We start from the raw sequence: 12,264 nt of genomic DNA, 5'->3' as shown, positions 1-12,264 counted from the left end.
TGTTTTTCAACCTGAGAGGCAGTTGGCATAAACAGATGAGGGACTGAATGAACAAATAACCATTTTATATTTATGAGGTGCCAGCGCTCCCCACAGAGAGCTTGTTGTTCGTCAGAACATCACATTGCATTTCAACAGTCAGGGATGAGTAAAAAGCAGCCCTTTTATGTAACAGAATTTCTCCATCTCACAGCATCCTCCATCCTTCAGCTCCCCCTCCTCATTAACTCTCTGCTGACCAAGCTCCACAGTACAACTCATTTTGCTTCCCAGAGCTTGGTTCAAGGTTCCCTAACATTGTCCAAGGAGGCTCAGCAGCTCTCCTCCCTCCATAAATGCCACTTATCTGCATGACCCTATACAATAAACCCTTGCTTGCATGTCCCCAACATAAATTAGCACTTAAACTTTTGGAGATTGCAATTTTAGGGGAGTTTTAATGTAACTTTATTGCTCATGTATCATTCTCCAGCAGACCTCATGTGCTACTCAAGGCCAGAATTGCTCAAGGCCATTCTGTGTCTCAGTGTTGCTGGCAGACAGTGAAAAGCAGATAATGTTGTTATTCAGAGAAATGGGAAGTTGTGAGAGGCAGTAATTATACAGGAGGTCCCCTGCCATCCCCAATACAATGTTCTCTTGCCCAACTCCACAGCTGAGAATATTGTTTTCATGGCACTGGTCCCTGAGGCTCCCAAAGGTTGTTAGATGGGAGGTGCGAAATCTCATATGAATACTTTCTATAAAAAAAAAATCCTTTCAAGACACTGCCTGGGCTGAATAAATGAGTTAATTTTCATCTGAGCCACAATGTAATGAGGTCTCACCCACCACCTCAGTTCTACAGCCTCAGGATGCTTCTGTCAAAGTTGAGGGAACACAACCTTCAATTTAAAGATGACCAAAAATAGGTTGGCTTTGTCCTACAGCTTATCCATGGCTGTGATCTTACCAATGGCAAATATCTCTATGCCCAGGTTTTTCAAGGTCTGAGCAGCCAGGTTGGCATCATCCTGGGACTTCCCATCAGTCAGGAGGATTACCAACTTCTCAGCCTCCAGCCGGGCACCAGCATCTGGTTTCAGATTCTGCTCCAGGACGTGGGTCAGTGCCAGACCTGGGGAGGGGCAGAGATGGAGGTTGTGCCACAGCCTTCCAAAAAAACCCCCATGCCTTTACTGTTTTCCCTGCTCCTCAGCGGTCACAGTCCCCACAGAGCACATTATAGAGCACATAATCCATGGGAACAGCTTCCCCCACTGTTTAGAGCCCTGCCAGGTGGAGTTACCTGTAAAGGTGTTGCCGCCCTTGTACCGCAGGTTCCTCACGGCCTCCAGCAGCTGTTCCCTCGTGGAGTGAGCACTCAGATCCCACTCTGTCCTGGGGTCACTGCTGTACTGGGACAGCCCTGGGGAAGACAGGAGCCGTGGGCATCCAGCCAGCCCAGGGGAGCTGCAGGAGCCCCACTCTGGGAACTGCTGCTGGGATTGGCAGGGAAGATGACACCAAATAATGACAGGGACCTGGGGTGAGCAGATGGGGCTTCTAACTCCACTTCTCTGCATGGTTCTAAGGAAATAGCATGAAGTTGAGTCAGGGGAGGTTTAGGCTGGATATTGGGAAAAAATTCTTCCCCCAGAGGGTGGTGGGGCACTGAACAGGTTCGCAGGGCAGTGGTCACAGTTCCAGACCTCACAGAGCTCAAGGAATGTTTGGATAATGCTCTCAGACACTGGGTGGGATCTTTGGGGTGTTCTGTGCAGGGCCAGGACTTGGACTCAATGATGCTTGTGGGTCCCTCCCAAATCAGAATACTCCACAATTCTGTGATTCTCTGGTCCTGCCATGCTGGCAGCAAAGTGATGCCTCAGACCCCACGGGGTATAGGGGTACACACCCCTGTCATGATCACCACAGGTATTTGATAAGGTGTCAGGGTGAATCCAGATCAAACAATCAGCTGCAAGGGCTGAGAAGGATTTAAACCATCCCATTTCATGTACAGCCTGGCTGTCAGCATCACACAGAGCTGGAAGCAGCCCCATTCCCTGCTGAGCTCACAGCAGCCCCAGTGGGGCATTGCCACTGCACCCAGTGCATTGGTGGCTGAGCACCTCGTCAGAGATGGCAGCAAATCCCAAAAGTGTCTCAGCATCACCACCCGACCTAGGGCTGCCCAAAGACAGCGCTGCCGCTCACTGTGCAGATATTTTTCACGGCCACTAGAGGCCAGAGCTTGCTGCCAGATGGGAAAAGCTTCCAAGAGCAGCTCAAGCACCCCATCCTAGAGAAGTAACAGCTCCCAAGAGGAGCACATCACCACGGGGACAAGAGACCAAGGCCCCTTCACACACCAACATCCCAAGGTCAGGAAACAGGACCATGTCCTACCTACTCTGATCTTGTCTTCTGCAATACTGAATGGGGAAATCAAATTGCTCAGGAACTCCTTAATGAGCTTGAAATTGTTGCGCCCGATGCTCCAGGAGCCATCCACAAGCAGGACAATGTCAGTCATGGCAGGAGTGTCACACTGAAACTGGGAGCCTGCAGGGGAAAGGTTGGATACTGAGAGGAGCAGTTGTGAGGAGGAAAACCTGCTTCAGCTTCAAGATAAAAATCAAATCTGCTGTGCAAGGCCTTGTCTGGATGGTAGAATGGACCATCTGCCAGTCTGGCACATGTCAGCATCCTGTGAAAACCATGGAGCCAAGGATAACCCATCCCAGCACCTCGAAATGGAGTGATGTGCAGCTGCACCTCTGCAAAGAAGGGGTTAAAGCTGCCAGGAAGCATGTGCTAACCCAAGCACTGCTCTCTGCAAGCTGTCAGCTCCATTCCATCTCTGCCCCAGCCCAGTGCTTCCTTTTATCTAGCTTAAGTCTCCAAGAATTGCAGGTGATTGCTTAATTCCATTCCATCACGAGATCCCCTGTGGGCTACAATTATTTCATGGCTTTATATTAAATCCAATCTCTCAGCAAAAATCTGCTGGCACCATGGATACTCCAGCTCTGCCTTCCTCCCCACGCCAGGCCTTCAGCTCAGCAGAGGATAAGATAAGGCATTTTGCTAATTGGATGCATCTTCCTTGAGTATTTCTCAGATGGGGAATTTTCCATCTTTGGTGGAGGGGAAACAGATGATCCCACTAAGATTTATCAGGCTCCAAGGAAGGGTGTCTCCTCTCACAGACAAGGATTTCTACTGGGCCAAAGGGGATGCTCTGGCCCATCCCATTCCCACCATTTCAGCAGAGCTGGGAGCCATCACAATCTCAACTGACTCTGGAGGATCCTCATGGATCAGACATCTGTGAAACACGAAGAACAAGCCCAGAAGGAGGAGCAGGCTGGGTAACAAACACCCCTGGTGCTTGGAAAGGAAACTCCTTGGAAAGGTCCATGGCTGGGGGTGCTCTGCTGAAGAACACAAATGCTTACATGAATCTGCCAGAAGCAGGGGGAGATGACAACGTGAAGAGAGAATGGTGCCAAATCAATTAAAATCAATAAATTAAATCATCTGGAAGGAATTTATGGCCCAACTCCAGCTTTCCTGAGAATTCATGTTCTTCTACAGGACTCCAAATTTCTCCAGTGAGCTCTGACAGTTCCCAAAGCATGAGCTGGGGATTGGAAGCACAACCAGCAGCTCTGTACTCTGGGGGTCCTAGGGTGGGCTGGACAGCTGGAATTCAGTGAGCGTTAGGGAAAACAGCAGGGGAGAAGGAGCAAGACGTGTTTGAACCCCCTCTCACCTCGTCTCAATGAATCCTTTGGGGGTTTTTCTTTTCCTGGAGTCTCTCGCTCTGCGTCTGCAGGAGTGTGCTGGGATGATTTTGGGGTTGTTGATGCTGTTTCTGTCATGCTGGCCTCCACACTGGGCTGGTTTCTTGCCATTTCTCCTGAGCTCTTTGGCTGAATCCCCTTCTGCCTTTTCCTTTCAGCTCTGTCCTTTGCTGTGCTCCAAAGAGAAAAGTTCCATTGTCCCTAACTGTGTTATCCCCATGCAACCCCACTCCTCAGCTGATTTAAACCACATTTGGCACAGGTGTAGGGGGCTCAGAGAGGGTAAATTTCTACAATTTTATGGAAATAGGTGGATAGACTGTCACCACCTTCATTCACCTCTCTGAGAGGGCTGCATGTGAGCTCAGGAGCTAATGTTAAAAATGGGTCACATCAACGAGTGTGTCCTTCCCATTATCATCAACGATGAAAAACAATGAATGGTTATAAAATATAAATCAGGGAAAACATCCCGTGCCCCCTCATACCCAGTTGCTCTCCAGAACTCAGCAATCTGTGACTTCCAAACACCCTGAGCTAGTGCAAGACTTTTTGGATAATGGCCCTGGTGGATCTTTCTTCCATCAACAGGTGGAATTCCCTTTTGAGCCCATGGAAACATGAGAATCTGTAGTTACATACAGTCCTCAGCCAGGGAGGTTGAGGAAATCCTTCTCATAGAGCACCTGCAGCCAGCCCTGGGACACAGAGCTTAGGAAAAAAGCACCATCAGCTGCTCAGGGAGCAGCTTGCTCTCAAAGGATCCACATTCAGTCAAAGGATGAGTTTGCATCTACTGAATTTGGATACCTGGATGTGCATTTTCAGCTTGGCTGGAATGAGGGGAAAATATTTTTAGGTGGTTTACTGTGTTTCTGTAGCTAAGAATTCTATGCAGAGGATGAAACCAGGCTAGCAAGACTCACTCAAGAATATCTCTGATGAGTGGAGATTGTGGTGAGAAAATGGGGATGGTTTTAGGGACAGCTGAATGCCATGGTAGCATGGCACAGACTGCGGCTCAAAATCAACCCCCTGTGACTCCAGGATGGTGAGAGCACCCACCTGAGTGTGACAGGGCAGTGTTCAGGGGTGGTGGGGTGGTCTCTGCCACCCCACTGTGCTCAGCTGCAGAGGAGGTGAGATTCTTTCCTGCCGCAGCTCCTGCGTTCCTGCGGTTGTTTCTAGTCTGGGATGCATTTCTGAGCTCCTCTACTGTAAGAACACCAAAAATAGAGAAATTGCCCATCTAGAGAGACCTGTGAGCCACAGGCCCTCCCTCATCCCCTGTGTCTTCCCCGTCTCCCTTCTTCCAACCCAAACAGTACCAGGCTCTGGGATTGCCAAGCACTCTGCAGGGCGCGTGCCAGAGCAGCCACATCCCCAAGAGCCTCAGGAGCTCTGAGGGGTAAAATTTAGCCCTCTCCACTTACTCACAAATTTCCTCTTGGCAAACAGGGCTTCCTGGGAGCCGTTGAGCACATAGACCTGCAGGGTGTATTCCTTGGTGGGGCTCAGCCCTCCCACTGTGGCTTTGGGAGTCTTGGTTTTCAGCATGACTTCTTGCTCCGAGTCCCCTGAGGTGGGATGAAGCCACAGTTCAGAGCCTCTCAGAGCTTAAATTTAAGCTGACAGTAGCAAAAGCAGCACTGAAATGCAGGGAATGTCTGCCTAGGGACTGCAGTCAGCTCCTATTCATGCTTTAAATTTTGAGGAGCTCTGATTTTTTACTCTTTTTCTTCAACATAGAGCTGGGAAGATTGAGGTGGGTTTTTTAAATCCCTGGTACGTGCCCAAATTAGAGAATTACTTCCTACGCAGTATTACTGCAACTTTTACCAGCTTCCCAAGGAGTTGTTGAGTGAAAAGCTGATGTTGAGAGGGTAAAGACTGGCAAGTGCTTATGAAAACACCCAGCTGGTTGAGGTCATGTGTGACACAATGAGGAAGTGACTCAGAGTCTCTGGAGGTCACCGCTGGCACTTGGACTCATCTTACCCCAGCTGTGCTGCCTCTGCCCCATCTGTCTGCGAGGGCAGCTGCTGCCTGCAGGGCACAGCTCATTTCTGGGGCTGGCACTGCCTCCAGACCCTTCCACTGAGCTGTTGGACCCTGTCCTGGGACTGGGATGCCTTGAGCAGCCGAGAGCTGGGGCGTTTCTGTGCTGGCAGACGGAGCAAGGCAGTGACTGCTGCCCAGCACAGAGGGGCACAGCAGCTCCCTAAACCCCTCTGATAGAAAGGTCTGAAGCTTTGAATGATGGAGATGGATGTGTTCCTGACCCAGCCATCCCTGTGCTCCTGCCTGGGGCTGGAAACTCCCCAGCCTGAGAGGGAAAGCCTCAGGCATGTGCTGTGGGGATTCCCTGCATTCCCGGGATGCTCATCAATCTCTGCTGAGCTGAGGCTCTGGGGAGGAGCAGGGCAGGCAAGGAATGAGAAACCTGCTGCTCCAGCCCGGGAAACAGGTGGGGGCTGAGCTAAAATCGGGTGGATGATCACAGGAGCTGCCGCCCTGCGCTCCTGCTCCCTTTTCCGGCTCACTGGGAAAGCGACTGGGAACCGAGTGCCAGCCACGATTGAGGATGGCTCAGCCCCTCCTCCCCGCTGCGGGACATCGTGTCCTTCCAACAGCACCAGGTTCAACGTCTGAAATCAGGGAGTAGGGGTAGGGAGCTATAGGGATGAACCTACCCACACAAATAGGGTCAGAGGCTTTCCATGCCATGTCCCTGCAGTGGTGGCAGAGCTGGGAGCTCCACAGAAGAGCCAGGCAAGGAACCTGCTTCATTTTTGTCTCACAGAGTCCCAAAGAACAGTGTTTCTGGCTAAACCTTTCCCCTAGGATGAAGAGGGCTGAAGTGCCTCTCTTTCCTGTGAAGGAGTGAAACAGGGACAGTGCCTGCATTGGGTGGCACTACAGACTGCTCCCACAGTGGCCACAGAGGCTCCTTGTCACTGCTGCACGTGCAGCCCAGTGAAACCAGCCCTCGGAACCAGAGCAGGCTGTGGGTAACTCCCTCTGCCTTGTCTCTGTTCCCTTAAGGTCTCAATAATGCTCATTTCTCATTTTTAGGCGCTGTTGTGCTCCAGGTGGAGCTGAGTCCTGCTGAGCTCTGCTGGGACCCAAGCGCAGGGTGTCAGCACGTACCTGCCATGGGCTTTACCCGAACTTTGTAGCCACTGATGTTCCCCTCAGTCTCTTTCCACTTCATCTGGAGCCTGTCTTCTGAAAGGACAGTGAGTTTCAGCCGGCCCGACCCTGGGGAGAGGAGACGTGGCCGTGCTGTTGTGGCTGCAATTCCTGCCACAAACCCCACTGTGCTGCCTCCCCCAAGGACATGGCAGTGGTTGTGGTACAAAGGGAACCTTCCCCAGGCCAGGCAAGTCCACAGCATCCCCTGGGGCTGTGTGGCAGCCCCTGCAGTCCCCTTGCACTTCTGCAGGCCTGGAGCCTCCTGTGCAAGGAGGAGTTTCTCATTTACACCCCTGCAGAAGGGTAAAGCAGCCTCCCCACAGGTGGGGGCTTTCTCTGAACCCTTCCTGCCCTGAAGGGCTCTCCCAGGAGCTTTCAGGCTGAGTGGTTTTTTACAGCAAGGGTGTTCAGTGCAAACACGTGAAATGGGAGGGCAGCAAATGGGCTCAAGCAAGGCTCTTCAGTAGGCTTGGGATGCTGAGAAATACAGGAATTCCCCAGGTGATGGATGCCACACTTCTGCAGAATGATCATTTCAGAGGCAGCTCCAAGGACCAGCTGGTTTAGAAAGAAGGAAAGAAAAAAAAAAAAAAAAGAAAGAAAAGCTGATAAAGTGTAAATAACAGCTCCTGGCAGGACCATAACTCACGGGCACCAGCTTGTATCAGTTTGCTGCAGGGAGCTGCAAGCTAAATGACAAATCCTGAGGGAAAAAATAGTATCAGACAAGGAGGTAAAGAGAAGAAAGAGCACATTCCTTTATCACCTCCAGATTTCACAGCTATCTGTTAACCCAGCTAGATGGCTGAGCCCATGTGTCACTCCTTGAATCCGTGATTCCTGTCACACAAATGTCACCATATGAAACTTCTTCACTCAGCTGGATGCAGGATGGCAACTCAGCAGATTTCTCTCCCCTCCCTCTGACACTGTGCCCAGAGCTGCCTTTCCAGCAGGATGCCCTAATTTGCAGTGAGTGAGCAAACCATAAACATCAGCACCCAAGTGCTCCCCCTCATCTGCAGCTGTTACCAACCTTTTTCCCTTTACAATTACAGAAAAATAAATCTCAGAGTGACCTGGAGTTTCTGCTCCATGCTGCCAAACTGTCACCCAGGGCTCCTCAGCTCCCTAATCTGGTCTTGCACGATGCCCTGACACCTCCTGACATCCCTGCCATGATGTCACCCCCCAGGAAAGCAGTGAGAGCTGGCACTGAGGTTCCTGCTTGTCTCAGCCCAACATCTGTGCCTTAACCTTTCCCTGCAGAGACTTCCTGCAGGCTGCCCAACAAGCAGATAACTATTTTGGGGAAACAAAGCTCAGATTCACATCTCACCCCAGGCAAATCTGAAGAGGAAGAAAGAAAACAGGGGAAAGAGGGGTGAAGGGCAAAAAGCAAATCCTAAAATCATGCCTAAGAGAAATGGTAAAAGATCACGGAACAATGAGGGGAATTCATAGTTAGATTAAACATGGAGCTGACTTCTTTTGGCCAAGTGTGGTCCAGCTCCTTGGGCATCACTCTAGGAGCCCAGAAGCTAAAAAGACAAGAATGTCCCCAGACAGACCAGAAAGGACATCATCCTCTAAAGCACCATTATGTGCTGGATGCAAATGGTCCCCAGTGCCATGAAAGCTCCACTGTTTCCTTGCCCTGTGTTAGATGTGCACTGTTTGATGCTGTAACCTTGCTCTCCAGCTCACAGGGAGTTAAGCCCAGGCTTAACTGCAGAAGTCTGGAAGATACACAGCCAGGAGACACATCTGTCCCAGCCCTGCAGGGCCACCACCTCTCTAGAAACCTTTGTGCTCTTCAGACATAACCTAAAGGTGGCTCTTCCCCATCAGAAAGGCTGTGCTGAGGTGCTGGAGGAATTTTCTGGTCACTCAGGGGAGCAGGATGGTACAGGAGGAATCACCTCATGCTTTCTCACCCAGATGTAGCACCACATCTCGCCACAAACTCCCAGAGCAGGAAGCTGCAGTGCACAGGCTGAAATGCATCCCTGAGGGGCTGCACTGCTGCCAGGGATGAGGACAGGTCAGGCAGGGTGGGGAGGGATGGAGGGGCTCTCCCAGCTGGGGCCCCTGACCCCACATTGCTCTTCATGCTTGGGAAAGGCTGTTTGGAGCTTCGCCAGCAGACAGCAGAGCACAGCACCCCCTGGAATGCTGCCTGGCTCTGGGAATGCCCCTGACAATGCTGTCACTGCCAGCAGGGAGGGCTGGGCTGTCCCAGGGCAGACAAACCTCGGGGAACAGCCCCAGCAGGGCAGGCAGGCTCCTTACCTTGGCCCACTCGTCCCCAGACGTGGCTCACCACAGGCAGGCAGGCAAGAAAGAACCAAGTGTGAATCAGCATTGTGAGCAGGACCTACAAAAGGGCAAATGTCAAGAAGGGGAAGTAAAAATTGTATTTCACCACATCAAAATCCAGGTTTTTGTCCGTCCTGATTTAAAGCACCACAAGATCTGGGCATCACCGACGGCACTGGAAGGATGGTGAAGAACACACAGATTTTCCTGCAATCCCTACACATTATTTTATCTTTTTAGTCCCTCTGATATTGCTGTTCAGTGCCTTGGACTAAACTGTGTTTATAAACCTGGTGGGGAACACTCCTCTCCAGCCCTGCCTGGGCTGGGCACTGCTCTCTGGGCAGGACAGTCCCAGCACTGGAGCTCCCAGTGATGGGCTCTGCTCTGACCATGGAAATCAACAACCCTGGCACATGACTGGACGCAGAAATTCCAGGATAACTTCTGGTTTAAACTGTACAGAAGTAATTCATTGTGGTTATCATGACCACAATCATGCCAGGTATACAGACAGCACGTTTCTCATGTCCCTGGCACACACACACCAATCACAAGGGGGAAAGCACAGAGAGAAGCACTCTGTAGCAGCCAGGCTCCTCAAACCACAGATTTAATGACATCACTTGCTGTGATAAAGCAATTTTGCAGCAGGAGGGATCCACAGACCCAGAGGAGTTTGTATGTGAACAGCTTACAAAGAAGGGGTTTATTTCTTATTTCATTCCCAAGAAGTTATATCCAGGATTTGTTGGGATAGTTTTGCTTGAATTTGTTCACCTGAACAGACTGAAAGCAGACAGGACAGACTTACCCATGGCAGTTTGATTCAGAAATAGCCTCAGCAGAGTGGCCAGAGCTGACTGCCAGCCTCAGCCCATGGACCCTGAGCACCCAGAGCTGGCTTTCCAGCCTGGATTTCAGTGCTGTTCACTTTGGGTCAGGAATTTTGGGTCAGCAGAAAACCACCCTGGTGGAAGCAGTGCCACCCCCTCCTCTGGCTCGCAGCAAGCCAGGTTTTAAGCACCTGTTGTTGGCCTTTTGTCATCTCTGGGCTCCACATTTCAGCCTCACTGCTTCTGGCAGAACCAGCCCTGCACTCGCTCCTGCAGTGACATTTCCCTTCCCTTCACCTTGATGGACAGGTATGCAGAGGCTCCTGGCAAGTGCCTGATTCCCCTCAAACACAGCAGCTTGGTAGCAATTTCAAGGAAAAATAAATATGCACATGAGTGAGTGAGTGACCCAGGCACGATCTGTTTAAATCAGATCAAAATTGCTGGAAGAATGAATGGAAAAATGTGCAAGTTGTAACAGGGAGTTGTTAACCACCCTTCTCTGCCTGTGATTTTTTTTTTAAATTGAAGATGAATGGAACAACTGCAGTGTAACCGAAGCCTTTAGCCATGGGAGACACTTGCTTTATTTTTCCAGCTAATAAAATGAGGTCATTGTTTATAAAAAACAGCAAACATTTGATAGGTGGGTTTCAGAACCCTGACTGTCACCTCCAGGAAAGCAGAGCCTGCCCTGGCTGCAGAGGTGTGTGTGCCAAACAGCAGCAAAAAGTCAGCATTTTTCAAATTCCTTGAACTAAAACGTCATTTTTGCCATTTTGCAATGCCACCAAACTGCTCTTGATTTCATTGAAACTTCTGTGCAGCTGCTGACAAACAGGATGCCAATCTCTGGCAAAAGCACTGGACTGTGTGGGATCTTTTCACGTTAACCGGGGTTATATGGGATCCAAAGTCCAGAATAATAAACTCCTCCAGCCTGCACTGATCTGGGCTTACTGCAGGCTCTGTTTCAGGCAGGAGCTTCCACCCTGTTGTGTCAGTAAGGATGAGTTCAATGTTATCAAAGAATCACAGAATGGTTTGGGCTGGAAGGGACTTTACAGCTCATTTTATCCCACCCCTGCCATGGGCAGGGACACCTTCCACTGTCCCAGGCTGATCCAAACCCCATCCAGCCTGGCCTTGGACACTTCCAGGGATGGGGCAGCCACAGCTGCTCTGGGCACCCTGTGCCAGGGCCCCAGCACCCTCACAGTAATCCTGGCTTTAACCCAGATTGGGCACAGTTAGACCCCAGGGTGTGGATCTTTTCTATTTCTCAAAAAAAGAGACTTCATCTCTTCTGCCATCTCAGAGGCAAACCCATCACCATTCTGCCTCTTCTCCAACATTCATTTTCCTACCTGTAAATCAGGAATAAGAAATGCTCCTGTCTGAAGTGGTGGAAGTCACACATCTGGAGGAGTTCCCTCTCCACAGCTCCCCTGCCACATCCCAAGCCCCAAGTCCAGGATCCTGTGGTCCTTCCCCATCCACTTCTGCCATCAGCGGTGCCAGCCAGGCTGAGCGTGGCCCCTGGGGCTGAGGGGATCACAGGGACAGCAGCCTGGCAGGCAGGGAGCCCTCAGCACTCTGGTGCCTCTCTCCTGTTACTCACCCCAGGGAAGGAATGTGGAGACAGCAGCACATGGAGCAAGTGGTGAGTATTTCCAGAGCCTGGAAAATAGGGGTGTGTGGGGAGCACACCACTTTCCACTTGCTCCAGCTGTGTGCTCAGAGGAGATTTGGAGCTTAAGGCAGTCAAAGAAGCCTTTTTTTTGTACAAGAAATTTTAGAAGTAGTCACTTTAGTTAAGGAAAAAAATGCCAGCCACATATTTAAATCATCAGGACTAAAGGTGGGGATTTGCAGGCACTGTGAATTATTTCCATCCCCCACGGTCACAGTTTGGGGACATTTCCTCATGCCAGAGGTCATCCCTGTCTCTGCACGGGAGTGCTGGCAGAAGCAATGTCACCTCATGTCCCACTCACTGCTGGGCACACGAGCAGTGCCAGGGACAGCCCTGCAGGAGACACGGGGACTGCCCGAGGCAGGGAATAAACCTGTCCCACATTCCCCGAGTGCTTTGCTGGTTAAAGGACCTAAAACAGACTAAA

The 12,264-nt window shown here is 50.8% G+C and overlaps 1 protein-coding gene across 1 annotated transcript in view; it reads right to left on the bottom strand.

The window, feature by feature from the left end:
• The window catches only part of COL20A1 (collagen type XX alpha 1 chain), a 53,217-nt gene that overhangs the window by 39,707 nt on the left and 1,246 nt on the right, over positions 1 to 12,264 (bottom strand). Inside the window, exons 2-9 of the mRNA XM_030963094.1 lie at positions 9,279 to 9,363; positions 6,942 to 7,052; positions 5,225 to 5,368; positions 4,857 to 5,006; positions 3,761 to 3,961; positions 2,392 to 2,547; positions 1,289 to 1,408; positions 953 to 1,117 (exon numbers count right to left, since the gene is read on the bottom strand). Coding sequence (XP_030818954.1) covers positions 953 to 1,117; positions 1,289 to 1,408; positions 2,392 to 2,547; positions 3,761 to 3,961; positions 4,857 to 5,006; positions 5,225 to 5,368; positions 6,942 to 7,052; positions 9,279 to 9,351 — 1,120 coding nt within the window. The 5' untranslated portion in view covers positions 9,352 to 9,363. The remainder of the gene's footprint in view (positions 1 to 952; positions 1,118 to 1,288; positions 1,409 to 2,391; positions 2,548 to 3,760; positions 3,962 to 4,856; positions 5,007 to 5,224; positions 5,369 to 6,941; positions 7,053 to 9,278; positions 9,364 to 12,264) is intronic.

The sequence above is a fragment of the Camarhynchus parvulus genome, chromosome 20 (assembly GCF_901933205.1).
Source record: "Camarhynchus parvulus chromosome 20, STF_HiC, whole genome shotgun sequence".
In the NCBI taxonomy this organism is placed as follows: domain Eukaryota; kingdom Metazoa; phylum Chordata; class Aves; order Passeriformes; family Thraupidae; genus Camarhynchus; species Camarhynchus parvulus.
The sequence above is the reverse complement of the archived record's forward strand: the minus strand, read 5'-3'. Positions and strand labels throughout refer to the sequence as shown.